Source organism: Borostomias antarcticus (assembly GCF_949987555.1).
Source record: "Borostomias antarcticus genome assembly, chromosome: 16".
NCBI lineage: Eukaryota > Metazoa > Chordata > Actinopteri > Stomiiformes > Stomiidae > Borostomias > Borostomias antarcticus.
The window spans coordinates 14,689,508-14,708,732 of record NC_140249.1 but is presented as its reverse complement, the minus strand read 5'-3'; the positions used below and the strand labels follow the sequence as shown (position 1 = coordinate 14,708,732).

General features: G+C 43.0%; 1 protein-coding gene across 1 annotated transcript in view; it reads right to left on the bottom strand.

Annotated features, from left to right (window-relative positions):
- Window positions 1-8,627: 8,627 nt before the first annotated feature.
- The window catches only part of ehf (ets homologous factor), a gene marked incomplete at both ends in the record, with an annotated part of 10,718 nt that continues 120 nt past the window's right edge, over window positions 8,628-19,225 (bottom strand). The window contains 7 exons of the mRNA XM_084451309.1: window positions 8,628-8,727; window positions 10,649-10,844; window positions 11,048-11,092; window positions 11,613-11,675; window positions 11,776-11,820; window positions 12,725-13,012; window positions 13,567-13,672. Coding sequence (XP_084307435.1) covers window positions 8,628-8,727; window positions 10,649-10,844; window positions 11,048-11,092; window positions 11,613-11,675; window positions 11,776-11,820; window positions 12,725-13,012; window positions 13,567-13,672 — 843 coding nt within the window. The remainder of the gene's footprint in view (window positions 8,728-10,648; window positions 10,845-11,047; window positions 11,093-11,612; window positions 11,676-11,775; window positions 11,821-12,724; window positions 13,013-13,566; window positions 13,673-19,225) is intronic.

The window sequence follows — 19,225 nt, the reverse complement described above, 5'->3', positions numbered from 1 at the left end:
TTGAAGCAACCTTTCCTCAGAATTCAGAGCTAAGAACCAGAAAAATCAATGGGATGAAATCAGACAGGAGACAGGAGGATAGAAAGGAGACAAGATCAGAGGAGAGGAAGGAGACAAGAGGAGAGGAGACGAGAGGATAGGAGAGGAGATAGGACTTGAAATTGATTGAGTCATCTTTGTTGGGTGTGTGTGTGAATCAGTTGGGAAACGCAAGTGTTTACCTAGGTGAAAGTCATGTGGAACACAGATAAGTTATTTATGTTCCACTTGCAGTAATTCAGCCATGTAAACACCCACGTAAACGCTCGCTGAGATAAGACGGTCCGAAGTAAAGTTGGTTTCATATTGGACATTCAACAGACGTTCACATTCGGCGTGGGGAGTTTAGTATCAAAAAGCTTCCAGATGGAAGTTTAGATAAAAAAAGTGATCACATATTGCAGTGAAGACATCTCTGAGTCTCTGCCCATCTTTCGTCGCAGGCTCAAACCTCTCCTCTTCAAGAAGTACTACAACAATCCTCCCTCCTAAGCACCTATTGTATTCGTTAGATTGCTATTCTTGCACTTTTCCCTCAGCACTAGATTATGCTCTTAGTCACTTGTGTTAGAAGGAAGATGCACTTGTGAGTTCTGGCAAGTAGTAGTACATTGGGTTTTCCCACGTTAAATGCAATTATTGTTAGTCACTTTGGATAAAAGCGTCTTCTAAATTATTGTAATGTAATGTAATGTCTTTCCACCGAAGCTGCTCCAGCCCCTGAATCTTGAATGTCAGGCTACTCACCACTTTGTCCTGCATGTCCCCCAAAATACAAGGAAATAGTAGTATTTTAAACTCATGATTAATCATGACTAATCACAGCCTATTAGTGTGATTAACTCAATTATTGTTTTAATGGATTGACAGCCCTACAGAGAGAGATGAACAGGATGAACCAGGCGATGGTGCATGAACCAGTGCATTTTAATCTCAGGGGGTCATGGATGAATGCTCATGAAGGAGATGGTGTGCTTTGATGACTACAGGGCATGTAAATAGTATAGGGTTTATTACTCTATTTCTCCATAGTGGTCTTTTCACATATCAAAATCACATATAAAAAATGTATCCATGTTGCTTGTATTTTTATTTGGGGCGGCATGTAGCTCAGCAGGTAGAGCGGCCGTCTGGGGATCACAAGCTCCCCGTTTGATCCCAGCTTCCGTAGTTTGCCGACGTGTCCGTGAGCAAGGCACTGAGCCCCAAGATCGCTCACGTGTGGCATGGTAGTGCAGTACTTTGTACTGTCGCCTTACAACAGGAAGGTCTCCGGGCCTTTCTGTGTGGAGTTTGCATGTTCTCCGCGTGTTCACAAGGGTTTCCTCCCAAAGAACCCAATATGAAAAACATGCAGAAGTCCCTGACCATGACGGACAGGAGGACAGGAGCACTTGGCCGGTCCCCCGGGCGCGTCCCCTGCACACTGCCTACTGGCTGCTCCTGGCTGCCCTTGGAGAAAGGGCAACGGGATGGGTTAAGAGCAGAGGGATGGGTTAAGAGGGATGGGTTAAGAACAGAGGGATGGGTTAAGAGGGATGGGTTAAGAGCAGAGGGATGGGTTCAGAGCAGAGGGTTGGGTTAAGAGCTGAGGGATGGGTTAAGAGCAGAGGGATGTGTTAAGAGTAGAGGGATGGGTTAAGAGCAGTGGGATGGGTTAAGAGTAGAGGGATGGGTTAAGAGTAGAGGGATGGGTTAAGAGCAGAGGGATGGGTTAAGAGTAGAGGGATGGGTTAAGAGTAGAGGGATGGGTTAAGAGCAGATGGATGGGTTAAGAGCAGAGGGATGGGTTAAGAGCAGAGGGATGGGTTCAGAGCAGAGGGATGGGTTAAGAGCAGAGGGATGGGTTAAGAGCAGAGGGATGGGTTAAGAGTAGAGGGATGGGTTAAGAGCAGAGGGATGGGTTAAAAGCAGAGGGATGGGTTAAGAGCAGAGGGATGGGTTAAGAGCAGAGGGATGGGTTAAGAGCAGAGTTAAGAGCAGAGGGATGGGTTAAGAGCAGAGGGATGGGTTAAGAGCAGAGTTAAGAGCAGAGGGACGGGTTAAGAGCAGAGTTAAGAGCAGAGGGATGGGTTAAGAGCAGAGTTAAGAGCAGAGGGATGGGTTAAGAGCAGAGTTAAGAGTAGAGATATGGGTTAAGAGCAGAGTTAAGAGCAGAGGGATGGGTTAAGAGCAGAGTTAAGAGCAGAGGGATGGGTTAAGAGCAGAGTTAAGGGTAGAGGGATGGGTTAAGAGCAGAGTTAAGAGTAGAGGGATGGGTTAAGAGCAGAGTTAAGAGCAGAGGGATAGGTTAAGAGCAGAGTTAAGAGCAGAGGGATGGGTTAAGAGCAGAGTTAAGAGCAGAGGGATGGGTTAAGAGCAGAGTTAAGAGCAGAGGGATTGGTTAAGAGCAGAGTTAAGAGCAGAGGGATGGGTTAAGAGCAGAGGGATGGGTTAAGATCAGAGTTAAAAGCAGAGGGATGGGTTAAGAGCAGAGGGATGGGTTAAGAGCAGAGGGATGGGTTAAGAGCAGAGGGATGGTTAAGAGTAGAGGGATGGGTTAAGAGCAGAGGGATGGGTTAAGAGCAGAGGGATGGTTAAGAGTAGAGGGATGGGTTAAGAGCAGAGGGATGGGTTAAGAGCAGAGTTAAGAGCAGAGGGATGGTTTAAGAGCAGAGTTAAGAGCAGAGGGATGGGTTAAGAGCAGAGTTAAGAGCAGAGGGATGGGTTAAGAGCAGAGTTAAGGGTAGAGGTATGGGTTAAGAGCAGAGTTAAGAGTAGAGGGATGGGTTAAGAGCAGAGTTAAGAGCAGAGGGATAGGTTAAGAGCAGAGTTAAGAGCAGAGGGATGGGTTAAGAGCAGAGTTAAGAGCAGAGGGATGGGTTAAGAGCAGAGTTAAGAGCAGAGGGATTGGTTAAGAGCAGAGTTAAGAGCAGAGGGATGGGTTAAGAGCAGAGTTAAGAGCAGAGGGATTGGTTAAGAGCAGAGTTAAGAGCAGAGGGATTGGTTAAGAGCAGAGTTAAGAGCAGAGGGATGGGTTAAGAGCAGAGGGATGGGTTAAGATCAGAGTTAAAAGCAGAGGGATGGGTTAAGAGCAGAGGGATGGGTTAAGAGCAGAGGGATGGGTTAAGAGTAGAGGGATGGGTTAAGAGCAGAGGGATGGGTTAAGAGCAGAGTTAAGAGTAGAGATATGGGTTAAGAGCAGAGTTAAGAGCAAAGGGATGGGTTAAGAGCAGAGTTAAGAGTAGAGGGATGGGTTAAGAGCAGAGTTAAGAGCATAGGGATGGGTTAAGAGCAGAGTTAAGAGCAGAGGGATGGGTTAAGAGCTGAGTTAAGGGTAGAGGGATGGGTTAAGAGCAGAGTTAAGAGTAGAGGGATGGGTTAAGAGCAGAGTTAAGAGCAGAGGGATAGGTTAAGAGCAGAGTTAAGAGCAGAGGGATGGGTTAAGAGCAGAGTTAAGAGCAGAGGGATGGGTTAAGAGCAGAGTTAAGAGCAGAGGGATTGGTTAAGAGCAGAGTTAAGAGCAGAGGGATGGGTTAAGAGTAGAGGGATGGGTTAAGATCAGAGTTAAAAGCAGAGGGATGGGTTAAGAGCAGAGGGATGGGTTAAGAGCAGAGGGATGGGTTAAGAGCAGAGGGATGGGTTAAGAGTAGAGGGATGGGTTAAGAGCAGAGGGATGGGTTAAAAGCAGAGGGATGGGTTAAGAGCAGAGGGATGGGTTAAGAGCAGAGTTAAGAGCAGAGGGATGGGTTAAGAGCAGAGGGATGGGTTAAGAGCAGAGTTAAGAGCAGAGGGATGGGTTAAGAGCAGAGTTAAGAGCAGAGGGATGGGTTAAGAGCAGAGTTAAGAGCAGAGGGATGGGTTAAGAGCAGAGTTAAGAGCAGAGGGATGGGTTAAGAGCAGAGTTAAGGGTAGAGGGATGGGTTAAGAGCAGAGTTAAGAGTAGAGGGATGGGTTAAGAGCAGAGTTAAGAGCAGAGGGATAGGTTAAGAGCAGAGTTAAGAGCAGAGGGATGGGTTAAGAGCAGAGTTAAGAGCAGAGGGATGGGTTAAGAGCAGAGTTAAGAGCAGAGGGATTGGTTAAGAGCAGAGTTAAGAGCAGAGGGATGGGTTAAGAGCAGAGGGATGGGTTAAGATCAGAGTTAAAAGCAGAGGGATGGGTTAAGAGCAGAGGGATGGGTTAAGAGCAGAGGGATGGGTTAAGAGCAGAGGGATGGTTAAGAGTAGAGGGATGGGTTAAGAGCAGAGGGATGGGTTAAGAGCAGAGGGATGGTTAAGAGTAGAGGGATGGGTTAAGAGCAGAGGGATGGGTTAAGAGCAGAGTTAAGAGCAGAGGGATGGTTTAAGAGCAGAGTTAAGAGGAGAGGGATGGGTTAAGAGCAGAATTAAGAGTAGAGGGATGGGTTAAGAGCAGAGTTAAGAGCAGAGGGATGGGTTAAGAGCAGAGTTAAGAGTAGAGGGATGGGTTAAGAGCAGAGTTAAGAGCAGAGGGATGGGTTCAGAGCAGAGTTAAGAGTAGAGGGATGGGTTAAGAGCAGAGTTAAGAGCAGAGGGATTGGTAAAGAGCAGAGTTAAGAGCAGAGGGATGGGTTAAGAGTAGAGGGATGGGTTAAGATCAGAGTTAAGAGTAGAGGGATGGGTTTAGAGCAGAGTTAAGAGCAGAGGGATGGGTTAAGAGCAGAGTTAAGAGTAGAGGGGTGGGTTAAGAGCAGAGGGATGGGTTAAGAGCAGGGTTAAGAGTAGAGGGATGGGTTAAGAGCAGAGGGAAATGTCGTCAGTGGACACTACTGTCACTCCGTGTGTGTGCCTCATCATTGTGTGCTGTGGAAAAAAACTTAGTAAATAAAAGTTTGTTGTTGTTTTTTATTTTTAACCTTTATTTAATGAGGCAGATTTGACAGATTGTAATAAGATGTTGCTTATGAGAAAGAGAGCCTGACAATAACTTCAGTCACATCCGGAGGATACACAATAATAATTTAGTTGATTCAAGAAAGAAACTCTTTGAGAGCTTCTCTGCTTATTACTATCCCTGTGGGTAATTCCATAATGCAAGATAAATATAGTAATTCCCTGCAGGGTTTCAGATTAATTTGATTCCTTCATTTGCATTGCATCCCTGTGGCAAATTGGACAGTGCAGTGAGGTAGAAAGTGTGGACATCAACGTCCTCCATCAGCTGAGAACCAGCACATAGTGCCCCATTACCATGTTCTCGAATTCCATGCCACTCCTGACTAAAAGGATAATTATGACAAACTCCTTGAAACTCATGTTAACAGTTGCTAGCTGGGAGCAGATGCTTTCATAACACAATTCAGGACAGTTTAATATGCACTGATATCCAGTCCTTGATGTTCAAATGAAATAAAGACATTTGCAGGGTGTCTGATACTTAGTTATCATAATATTCAGAAAAGAAAGTCTAAGGACCATCACAGACCATTCTCACGAGTCACACTGCAAACAAGTTGTTTTATAGTGAGTGTGAAAGCAAGAGATAATGCATATAGATTTGATCTTGAGAAATGGGCAGATTATATTGTCTTTAGTCTGACTCTGAATGATGTTTTGGGGATAAGCCTTGTCATTAGTTTATTACTGCCAATCAGTGGTGACGGAAGATTTTTCCAGTCCAATCAGATTCAATCCAGATTACGTGTATGTGAAACAACAATAACAACAACCTGGCAATCTCTCCACCCAAGATGATTGTGATTGGTTTACAGCACCCCCCCCTCCCCCCTCATCTCCAAATGGTAATGAGATCCAGCCAGACCTTTCTCCAATGCTGGCACAGCGTAAACAAAGTGTAGAGATAGGTCTGGCTATGCAAGACTATGTTGTATTCAAGTACCAGTTTCGTACCACAAGTACCACAAGTATGTAAGAGAAATCACTGTTATGTAAAGGAGGATTAAAGAAAAGACAGATTAGGATGCAAAATTGGCTGCAAACACAGACCTGAGAAAGGAGACACTGTGTGGCTCTTATCTTAATGGCCATCGGGGTCTAGTCATGCTGTCACCCAGACCTGCTCACAGCACGACCATGACACACAGAGAACAATGACCTCCCTGGGATCTCACACTATCAGGGATGCTGTAAACCAGTAATGACAGGCACTAATTATCTCCGATGGTTGTCCATTTAGCCAGGCATGTAAGAAGGGTCCAATCTAATATCTGGGGTAAGTGCCGATATCCCCCCTGTCTATCGACAAAGGGGTATTGACCAAATGTAGAAATAATCGGAACAGCCACAATAGCTGGCAGGAAGGACTGAGAAAGATGAAACTTGCTGCTTGATTATTTTGAATCTGTCCTCTTTTGTACATTTCTGGTACGACAATTGACTGAATTGTGTAAATTGTTACAAAATGTAGTGATCTCGTATCGAACTGATTTGAATGTTCATCTTGCACATGCAGAAAAAGTACTGTATAAGAAAAACTTTATTCTTGAAAACACATATTAACACACGTCTTTGTACATTAATGACCTTTGACAACACAGCCTTGACTGGCATTGTACAATTCAGATATAATTCATCTTAACCAAAGTGTAGGCCTTTTCTACAATATTACTAGCCTGGAAGCCCCTCTTCATCACTAGCCTGGAAGCCCCTCTTCATCGCAAGGAAAAAAAACGTTTTCACGATAGTCTGGACTTCTAGCCGCCCAGAACAATTTGAGTTTTTCCAGAAAATGGGGCACCAATCAGGAGACTGCATTTTAACTGCTTTTCTGCCCCCAGTCCCTGATTGGTTCCTGTAGATGATGACATGAAATACCACAGGAGTCCGCTAGTAGAATGAAGCAACGAGCGGTAACGTTAACGTTAGAAGAATAAACAGCCATAAGTGCAATTATTGCAGAAATGGACTCAATAATAACAATTAAACAAGAACAAGAGTACAAGGTATGCACTAGCAGAGTTTCTCAGCGGAAAATATGTTTTCACTGTTCTTCCGACTGGATTTGGCAAAAGTTTGATGTATGTTTTGTTACGCTGATTGGCTGAAGGAGTTTGTCAACACAAGTACTCCCGCCCACTCAAATCATTCTGTGCAGCTGGAAGACCAGACTATCATAAAAAACATTTCTTGTTTTTGCGAAGAGGCCTGGCTTCCAGGCTCCACATTACATGTTCTTGTACAACAATCTGTTCTATACTTCTCATGTATTTGCAGGCTGAGCCAAACAGATGAACTGAAAATGCTGCAAGATACTTTATCAGCTTGTTAGGGATTTCTACCTGTGTTTGCTGTAACAGCTGCATATGAATTAGGGCTGCACGATTATGGACAAACATGAATGGTTGTGATTATTTGCCTGATATTGTAATTGTGATTATTACGTGTGATTCATTTTTCACATTTAAATACTTTTTTTATGGTGCCACCTTCATATATAACAAACAGAATCAATCTGTTACATATACATAAATCTAAGAGGAAATGTACAGTCTGCTATCTGCTATCTGTCTATCATTGAAATCACAGTGGGAACGCATGTGATTGGTCAGACAGCATAAACACCCATAATTCCTCTGCGTGCCCTCAGCACACTCAATGCAAAGCTCAATTGTTAATTGCAGCCTTTTGCGATTAGTTACTTGCAGAGGTCATAACTGTGATTATGATTAAATGTGCAGCCCTAATATGAATCCATCGACATGTTTCCCAAAGAGTTGTTAACAGTTTGTAAAACAATTCCTTTATATCTACAAAGTTTCTGTGAGTCTTCCCTGTTCACTTCTCAGGCTGTGTTTACACTTATACGGTTTCCCTTTAAAACATGTCACTTGTGCAACATGTCTGTCTTGTGTTCACACTACTCCGGTGGTTTAGAGGCCCTTTTGAAAACACTTTGTTTGGATACTCCGAATTCTGTTGTAGTGTGAACAGGCAGGAACTGTGACTATTGAAACAGATGAGCAGTCACCCATCTTTGCTTTATTACGCCCCATATCATGTGACCGTCTTCTGGAAGAATGCATCAGCCTTGACTAGGCTACCAGTGTGGTTAATTCAATTTATAGTTAATTCAACATTAATAATGATGTTGCTGATCTTGTTGCCTGTGCTAGCAGCTGCTGTGTAGTTAAATTCAGCATTTTATAATACTAATAATGTCTACAATGTCAACAGCTGGTGTTGTCAATTATTCTGAGTCTCTTGGTTTAATGTTATATTTAATAAGATAGACCTGCTAGCTAACTAGCAAGTGCTAGCTAACGTTACACTGGATTGCCAGACAATGCTATACGTTCTGCAATACACCCCTATATCGCACCTTTGTGGCTAACATGTTGGACGTCACATTGTGACATTGTACTCCATGTTACAGTCTGATCAAAACCTTGTACTATAACTCCATTTTGGTAAGGAAACCATATTACTGTAAACATTGCCTCAAATGTAAAGTTGTCAAAAAAGCAACATTTTGAGACATTGTTGCTTGCTGCAATGTCATTTGTAAAAAAAAAAAAAAAAAGAAAAAAAGAAGAACATAGAAAACACAGTTACATTAACTAGTTTAATACATAAAAGTTACTAAAACAAAATCACATAAATAAGTCAAACTTAACATGTTGGCTCCAAAAGACTTCACTTTTCGGACTCTCTCCATCCTCGGGCGTTCTTTCCAAACTTGTAAACCAGTCTGCGTCCGTCGACACGCTCCAGAATCTCCCTCTTGTAGTAATATCTGGCATGATAAATACAATTCAACACACATTGTTAATCTTTCTCTATCATTTCAGTTGTCAAGATGATTAATGTTACTGCAACTCTACTCAGTGTTAGGGTCTCAACAAACTGTGTGTGTGTGGGTACTGTGTGTCAGTGGCGGCTGGTGACTCAAAAAAACTGAGGAGGACAGGAAGAGAGGCGAACCGCTCATGGGCGCCGGGGGGCACTTTCCCTCAGTCTGTTATTATTTGAAATATCAGCTTTATAGTGGATTTACAATCAATTTTAGCATATATGAAAAACTGAATAACACTTTCTTTAAAGGAGAATGCTCGTTTTTGACAACCTGGACCTTATTTACGACATATTATAAGACGTTTGACTCACCGAGATCACTTTGGTGTAGTTCGGAGGCCTCGCTTTGGGGAATCACAACTGTCGATTCATAAAATCAGATTGATGAAAACAACCGTTTAGCGGCCGAAAATAGATTTTTAGAAACTGCATTCTCGGTGCCCCCTCCACCGCCATTACATGGATATACTGGCTCGCGCTGGATTTTAAATTTCTTCTACATGCCTCCGAACTACACCAAAGTGATCTCGGTGAGTCAAACGTCTTATAATATGTCGTAAATAAGGTCCAGGTTGTCAAAAACGAGCATTATCCTTTAACTACATGCAGCATTTATTTATCATATTCATGATAAAATATTACAAAACAACAATAAAACATTGTAAGCAATAGTTGTTGTAATGGATTGTAGCCTACTCTTATCTAAAGAGAGAACACAATTGATATTGGTGAGGTGCTGGAGATGTGATATATGATTTTTTTTTGGATTAGGGGACACTGAGGTGTGCTGGCTCTCAAACAGTTAGTTGGCAAATAGATTTGACAACTGGACAATGGAATAAGTTGCACAGCAAATGCAGTATCCAACAGTTCGCTCATGGCTAGCTAGCAACGGTACAGCTATGGGATTAGCTCATTTGGGTTGCTGTCAAAGCTGCTACTCTTATGTTGCTATAGCCTACAATTATCAGAATAATATGAACATTCAGTTGAACGTTTTCCATCCACTTATCCACTACTGGATGAGGTATAAGCACCGCAAAGCGATCAATTCTCACGCAAGCAGGAGCCAGGCTGTGGATTTCTCCGATCCGGTGTTGCAACCCACTCTCTAGAAATGTTTTGGACGAGTTGCCGACAGTTTGCGCCTCCAGCCAATCTGCGCGCCTGCCTATGCCGTAGACTAACGCGCACCTAGTGTGGGGCCTTTCTCGTTCGGTGTTGTTTCGCCGGTCTAGAGCGGAAGCGCGATGACGCATCCCATAATCATCCGGTCTGGACCGGAAGACGAACAGTTGTTGTAATGTTTTTACTGAAGGCTGCACATGGTGAAGTTTTGAGTAGCCTAGATAACATCCGCGATGGCATCACCAGGCATAACACCGACCAAAATTGTAAAAGTAGATGCGAGGAGAAAGCATAAAGCAAGCGGATGTTGGAGCTTTAGAATTTCAATAATGGGTTTTTATCCATAAGGAAAACCTGCTTTATGAACAAAACTGAGATCATATTAATTATGAATAAATAAATTCATATATTTATATTTTAATCCCTCTCTTCTCTCCAAAAACCGAGGACTGTCCTCCCCTGCCTCAATGGACGCCACTGGTGTGTGTGTGTGTGTGTGTATGCATTTGCGTGCATGTATGTGTATGTGTGTGTGTACTGTATGTGTGTCTGTGTGTGTGTGTGTGTGCGTGTGTATATGTGTGTGTGTACTGTATGTGTGTCTGTGTGTGTGTATATGTGCGTGTGCGTTCGCACGCGTGTGTGTGTGTAAGAATGTGTGTGTGTGTGCGTGCACATGTGTGTGCGCGTGTATGTATGTGTGTGTGTGAGTGCGCCCATGTGTGTGTTCAGACCTCATGGCGCGGCTCAGCTTCTCGTAGGTCATGCTGCTGTTGTTCTTCTTCTTGCCCCACAGCTGAGCCACCGCCTCGGACTTGAGGAAGCGGAACACGCCCTCGGCCCGGTCCTCCCACTTGATCAGGCCTGGGTTGCGCTCGGGGTTCAGCAGAATGTCCCTGATGAACTCCCACAAGTGGGTTCCCCGTGGGTCTGAGGAACCAGCGAGAACAAGGAGCTTTCAATTAGAACACATAACCTTCTGGACATGTTCTCTCTGAATATGTCTTCTTCACAACCACAGCTATGACCAGAGAAGTACTTTTGATTTTTGAGAAGATGAAGGCAAAAGGATGCCTTTATCCAGCCAATATGATCCCCTCACTGCTGATGAGAAAGGTGTTAATGTCACTCACTATGTTTTTTGACCTGGTGTGGGCGAATGTGAGATCTTTTGGTATCTGAAAGGAGATGAATTTCAAAGTCTTTGTTAGCGCAGACTTTTGATTAAACTGTTAAACCTACTGTATAAAATAATCGATACACGTTTCCCACTAAGGAGTCACATCATGGTATTGCATGTCATGCTTTAAGCAGTCACAATGCTCAATCAAGAGGGTTAATCTGTCACAAAATCAAACATAACAAAACACCTTACAACTTCAGTGGGAGTTTGTTCATTTGTACCAATGCTGTTAGCCAACTGGATCCAGCGATGTTGCTCACTGATAAGGTAAACAGAGAGTCCACCTGGCCTATTCCCAGTCCCATGACTTACAGTGATGATGAAGGCAATAACCTAATCAAACCATAAAACCATTTCCCTGTTTCTGTTTCATTTTCAAGTTGTCCAGCTCTTACTGTACTGTACCTAGTCCCATGGCCCTGCATGTTCATAGTCTCCTAAAGTAGTGACAGTGTTTTTGATGATTAACAGTGAATGAATTTCCTTTGCTACTTGAGTGTGTTTGTGTCTCTTACCAGGGCTAGAGGGAGCTGGGGAGGCCACCGGTGCCAGCGATTGAAATGGAGAATCGTAAATATCTAAAGACAAAAGAAAGTTAAGGAGGATCAGTTTATAGGTTTAATATGTTAATCCAATATCCCCATCAGTTTAACGATTAGCTGGCTTAATGGCTCCTACCTCCAGGGGGATAACTGTTGTCTTGAAACTGACAGGGGAAATCTACTAGGAGAAAAGAACATATAATTTATAAATTATGTATGAAATGCATGATATTTAAATTGCCATTTCTCGTGCAACTGTAACTGACTCCGATGTAGTTCATTAAAAAGATTGCACTGAATATCCTATTTAAGATTATTCGTTTCTAGAAGCTTACGTTCTCCAGTTTTGATCTCAAAGTCCACTCCAGGATACTGTGCTGTATTTAGAAAGAGAGAGAGAGAGAGAGAGAGAGAGAGAGAGAGAGAGAGAGAGAAAGATAGAGATCATAAAGCATGGGCTTTTCTCCATCACACTGTCAGACACACTGTATATCAACCAGTCAATGACCACGCAAACAGCTGAGAAGTCAACGCTGTGACATTATATGCCAACTTTGTGTCGTGGTATTAAACTCCATCCTGAATTCCTCCATTGTTCCGCGTTACTATGGCAAAACTGGCTGTTCTTGTTCTTTGGTTCTGTCTCTCACTGTTGGCAACGTGAAATGTTAAACGCACGTTTCATCACTTACAGTTCTCCAGGTAAGAAAGATTACTCCTCTCTTACACAGACTGGCTTCTCCCCTAAGAAGTCTTATCCATGAACGTATATTCCTTCAAAGCCCTCTACTCCGCCACACACAAACACACACACACACACACACACACACACACACACACACACACACACACACACACACAGCTCTCTACCTGAATCCCCTTTTCCTTCACCACTTCCCCTGAAGATCCGTCTGGATGGCACCCCTAAACCCCTCACCTCACATGTCCGAGCACCACTGACCTTCTCCAGAACCCCTGCTGAGACGCACTACTGTCCAGCACTCCCACACATCCCCTGGCATAACCTTTCACCCCAAACACCTGCTTCTCTATAATCACTACCAACGGCTCCCCCCCCACTCCACCCCTCTCTCTCGACCTCCATAACCCCTCCTCCAACCCACCACTCCATTTGAGCTCGGTGAGGCTGTGGTAGAGGATGGGCCCCACGCTGCCCGCGGCGCGGGAGAAGTCCTGGTACGTCATGCTGCACAGCTGGCGGCCGTCCATGTCGAAGTTCTGGAAGGGGATGTTGGACGCGTCGATCTGGTGCACGTCCAGCATCTGCTGGAGCCACTCCCACACCTGGTACTTGGACCAGAACTGGGGCTGGGAGTCCTGAGACCACAGGCGACTACTGTAACCAGGGATCACTGGGGATAAGGGATGGGAGGGAGGGTCAATGTAACACATGGTGGAGAGATAGATAGATAGATAGATAGATAGATAGATAGATAGATAGATAGATAGATAGATAGATAGATAGATAGATAGATAGATAGATAGATAGATAGATAGATAGATAGATAGATAGACAGCTAGGTAGATAGATAGATAGATAGACAGATAGATAGATAGATAGATAGATAGATAGACAGATAGCTAGGTAGATAGATAGATAGATAGATAGATAGATAGATAGATAGATAGATAGATAGATAGATAGATAGATAGATAGATAGATATTATATAGGAGTATGGTTTGCACATGTATTGGTTCTGGATTGAATATAAATAATAATTAAAACATCAGCAGTGGTAAAGGTCAATAGTTCTACAAAAAAGATGAGATGAATGTATTTCTTTTAATCAACAAGATCCTAAGAATGGTATGGCATCAAAAATAATTTTAGTTTGCATTTCCATTTAAACTCACTTGCTGAAGGGACTGAACTGACCCCAACCCCAATGGCCATGCCGTTCTCACCGTCTGGGTAGGGGGTGGTGCTCCAGGCTGAGGGCAGCTGGCTGTCCACGTTGGCAGTGGGAGTGATGCTCATGATGTAGCCGGTATGCCGGACCATGGTCCACAGCTGGGGACGCACAGGGAGGGAATGAGGAGGAAGATTAAAGTGAGTGGTACATGATAGTCAAAAAAAGAAAAGGAATAAATAGGAATAAACTACTCCATAATTACATTTGAATGAGGAAAGAAACAATACAGTCTGTTACTGGCATTCCGAGATGATCTCTTTCAACAGGGGAACACTTTTAGTGTAGTGAACATTCTCCGTGTTGTCAAACCCAACAGCAAACAAAAGGACTACGTGTGTTGTCAGCGTAGGTGTTCTGGCTGGTAGCTACGCAGGCCTGATGTCTGCTATCCAGAACAATTACTCTGTAATGTACACTTGCAAATGGGTCAGACGGGCTGCTTTGCATACATAGAGACTTATCTGTTCTTGCTGCACTTCAAACAGTTTTATGGAAGTCGTGGCTGGAGGTTTATCTGAGAGATCTCCACAGACTTGCCTGCAGGATACCTTGGATTGACAAGCCGGGTGAAACCAAGCACTCTTTTTAAATTACATGAGCTTTAAATGACTGAGTTTTGAATAGATTAGGTTACTGCACAGTCTCTTGATTCCTATCAACATCAACAGTGCACTATCAACATGTTTTTGCACTACAGTAAGTCTTTCAGCACTAGTTTTAATTAAGCACTACCTATTCATATTGATGGCGAATACACTAGTAAAATCAATATTAATTGTAATTATGAAGAACATAAATCAGTATGTTTAGAGTGAGTACTCTGTAATATTATTTTATTTACTTGGGAAAGGGAAGTTACTACAGTATATGATACTCTGTGGAGTTCAGTACAGTGGGCTGTATGAGTACATATTAGTGCTGTCAATCCATTAAAAAATCAAGTTAATCATAATAATACAGTAGGCTATGATTAATCATCATTAGTAACAAGATTAAAATAGTACTATTTACTTGTATTTTTAGGGGGAGATAAAACAATTAGACATAGAGTTGGAATAAAGAAATGCATGACAAAGATGCATACAACTTCGCTTTTATCTAAACTTCCATCTGGAATATTTTCTTTTACTCAACTTGCTTCGGCGGAAAGACAGTAGCCTGCATCAATGCAATATAAACACATTCACACAACCTCAGCTTTATCTAAGCCTCCATCTGGAAGCTTCTTCAAACTAAATTGTCCGTTCAACACATCGTCTCCTCAGTCATCAGTCATCTCGTTATCTCAGTGAGTGTTTACGTGAGAGTTTAGCCTACATGGCTGGATTACTGCATGTGAAACGAAGATAACTTACAGTATCAGTGTTTCGCATCATCTCAATAATTCAGCCGGGTAAACACTCACATTTGGAATTACAGGAGGAATTTGGGTTGAAATTTGGTAATATGATTATTTTGCTTTTTTTTTTTTACATGAATTAAATGTTCAGATTAATGGCGAGAGTTAGCGGATTAACGTTGACAGCCCTAGTACATATGAATATGGTCTGCACTCTTCTGAATTCACTGAATTGTTGATGGAAGAAAAACATCCTAACCACACACACACACACACACACACACAGGTTTGTTTGTCAGTATGTAAATTGAAATTCTCAGTAAGTTCCCGGTGACAGGGTGGGAGGCACCATACTCATACATAAGTCATCACTTTTCCAATGATACTCATGTCTTTTACTGTCAACCCTTCCTCTACAAATCCTAGACTGGAACTTCAGTTGTAGATGTATGTGTGCCTTGCTCATTGGTGCATACTGTGTATACTACTGTACTCCACAGGGAGATAAAACAATCATAAAGTGTGCTGCTTACCTTAATCTACTGTATAATGTTGTTACAGTAAGTCACCTAATTATATAACTCAGTAGGCCTATTTCTACAGCATTGGTCACAGGTAGTGAGTTTTTTTTTTTTTACTCTGTGACCCATAACTCACCTCCTTATATAATACTCAGTACCAGACTTCTCTGATACCTTTATGGTTGATTGTAAAGTCAGCAGCGTGGCATCGGATTACCAGACTCACCAGGCACACGTCTACAGCTCGGTAAGATAGTTGTCCTACTGTATCTGTGCTAGAGTAACACAAGGAAACCAAGGGCAACGGGAATTTACAGACTCTTCCTGAAGTTTTAACTAGATTGCGGCGTACCCAAGAGGTGTCTGATTCTTGAGGTTTCTCTAGAGGTTTGAATTCAGGCGATTCAGGTTAGAATTCAATAATGCAAAAACGCTTGATAAAAAAAAGAAGCTTTGAGTCATCAATTGTATGCAACATATTAATAATGTCCCTATGGAAACAACATTTCAGATTCAATCCTGAATATACAGACTGGACCCCAACTCTGCTGTCTACTTTACCGTACCGTACCTACAGTACTGGTCATACATCCTCAGTCCTCTCACAAGCTATAAGAAACATCTCCAACAGTTTGATATCAACCTGACCGTCTTTTTTTTCCTCCTGTTTTTTTTGTCACGTCTTACCTCATGACGTGAACATGATACCAGCTTTACTCTTCACACAGACGTCTAGGGACATCCACTACCAAACAGAAGCATACTATAGCACAGCCACTATGCTCTGTACGTAGATCACAGCTGAAGGAAGTGAGCAGGTAAATAAAAGACTGATGATTATCTTATTTGATGATTTTGCAAGTGATTCTTTCCTGGTACGGTAGTGTGCCAGTGGATCCCACACACGGACTGCAGATATGGCTCTGGGTTCCACTCTGCACCTGTTATTATACCTGTTATTCCAGGTCAGAGTTTGGTAAAGACATTCAGTGTGCCATTCTACGAAGAGCAGTGTGCCACCCTACCCTATGTGATCAGATTCAAAACAGTGTTTGTGTTTGGCTGATAATGAATTTGCTTAGACTCATCATTAGGTGATGGCTGGTATCATGCTAAGAATGATGTATCTTTGACACCAACAAATATCGCTGATATTGATACTAACCATCGGTTCATAATGTGTTCCAAGAACACTGGAAAAGGACCATTAGAACGTCATGAATAATCATGAGAAAACATTAATAAAATATGCTTCACACTTCAGAAGGTGGTTCTGACACTGAGGGCTGCAGAGGGGCCGTGTTGCATGTTAATGTGATACAGTATAAAGGGGATTGGCAGCACTTACGATGATAAATTATGTTAAAACATTGTTTGTGAAGTGTACTTCTAATGCAGATCAATACCACTGATTAAAGCGCTGGTTTTTATATTATCCAAGATCTGAATTAAATCAAATTCAAAGAATCTCTGTATTTATATTATAAAACTATAAATTATTAAATCAACATTCAATCAAAAGATAAAACATTAAATTAGTATGAATCATGTATACCATTTACTCCTATCACATTACAGATTACAAAGCATTCAGTAATTATTATAGACACAAGCAAAAGTGGAACACTGCAGGTTGCCTAGCAATCAGCCCAGCATGGCTACGTACCAGTTCAGAGGAGTGGGGTCCGACCCGGCCCTTGTGGGGAAGAGGCCTCTCTCTCCCTCTCTCTCTGTCTCTCTGATCAGATGACTGCTAGCTGTGATACCTTACTCAGGACTGCTGTTCCCAGTGCTTAAAGCTGTTCTGTTTTGCTTCATGAACCTGTCGTAGGTGCCAGCCCACACACAGAAAGGTGCTGCCCCACAAAGTCTATTTTACCGGCTGAGCTTCCTTGTCCCTCGTGATTGGCTACCTGGACAGGTAGGAATTTGCATATTATGGGTGAGACGAGAGGGAATTTCTACACTTGCTACTTTCATTTCACTTTCATTCTGTTTCCCTGTCTCTCTCCCTCTCTCTCTTTCTGTCTTCCCCTCTCTCTCTCTCAATCTCTCCAAATACATTTCATTCACTCATTAATTTCCTTGTCAGGTGCCAGTTGTGAACAAGCATCTGCCTTTTCTAGTTTCAACTAAAAGGACATGTTCTGCAACAAATGTATTTGTCATATTCCCTTTCATCTTCCTGGTCAGTATGAATCACTGATGAGCCGGTGGGATGGGTTTACCATTTACCATTACTAAAATGTTTCAAGTTGCCAACTTGAAATTATTGGATGGATGACCTGTTTGTCAACCTACGTGCATGTACCTGCCTAGCCAGTGTCATTGGTTTCTTTCATAATGTTTCCTTAATCTAACAGGAAACCACAAACCACACACGGCACCTTTAAGCCTGAAGCTGCTTAGTTCGACCGCACCACCCAATCATTAAACATCCAACCTTGATCTGCAATCAGCTTCTCCAGGCATGCTGGGAACCATGGGAGGCCTCGGTGGCAATTAATGGATGATGATCTGGCCCAGTTCTTTTCTCTGCAGGTACCACACCCCCCCCTGTTGGGATAAGCATGATTATGTATGCCTGCCCGGTGCATGCGTGCCTCCGTGACCTTTGCGGAGAAGTCTACATCTTTTGGCTTTTCCATGAAGAAATCATGCTTCCGTAAAAGAGGATGATCATTTGATTGAAATGGTCCCAATCGACAGAACCAAAGATACAGCCATGCCTTCATTCCTCAACCCAATCAGCTAATTGCTAAGTGATTATTATACTGAGATTCTAAAGTTGTATCTTTCTTGGTTTAGATTAATAACTTTAGGTTAAATCGTGATTAAGTCCCTTCTGACTATGATTCTTCCAGAAATAACTAATAAAGCCTAGTATTTTCACAAGAATTGGACTGCTGGTTGGTTAATGAAGCGTGTGTCACTGTGTACCTGCAGCAGTCCTCAAGAGTGTGATCAGAAGTTCAAATATTCCATTTCTTCCAGACACCAATTAGAGTTTCGTCAAATATAACTTGGCTGATCAGACGTCATAGCGTCTACACAAATAGAAAACAACCCTCGGGTTCAGCAGTGTAAAGAAGCGCTAACAGCACCATGTTGTTGACTGAAGTGACTTTGAGAAGCGATGATTTGTCTAATAGGCCAAGGCAAGTAACAACTCAAGGAGTATGCCAGGTTCATTCCGATGGAGTCTATTTTCAGGATGATGAACAAGGTTACCTGGGCAGAGCCTGCTTGTTATTCTCCAACACAAGATTAATCTGCACATAATATGTTTACATGGTTGTCTTTCCATATGGAACGGATCATGATATAGCAACAACATTCAATTAATAAGACTCCAATCACACTTCAATTACCCTCAGCTGTAATACTGGAGCCGGCAGCAACATTTCACTGTGACTGCACACCCTACATTACATGTGACAAATAAAAGGCATCTTGAATCTTGAGCTACTGTATGGTCATATTCTACATGAACTGATTGCAGGAATAGTATTACTCTGGTCCCCGATGACTTCCAGGGAGCGATCCCTCATTCCGGCGGGGTTGTTTGCTGCCCCCTGTTGCCCCCTGTTGCCCCCTGCTGCCCCTTGCTGCCCCCCGCTGCGCTGTGGCCAGAGTGTAAGCCGGACCGGCTCCCACCACGCATCCCCGGAGGGGGCTCGGGGGCTCGGCGTTAGCGCGATGATCTCCGAAAGATCCCTCTCGCTCCCTCCCTCTCCCAGGGCCCCCCCCCCTTCCCCCGCCCCCCCCCCCCCCCCCCTCCTGATCTCCCA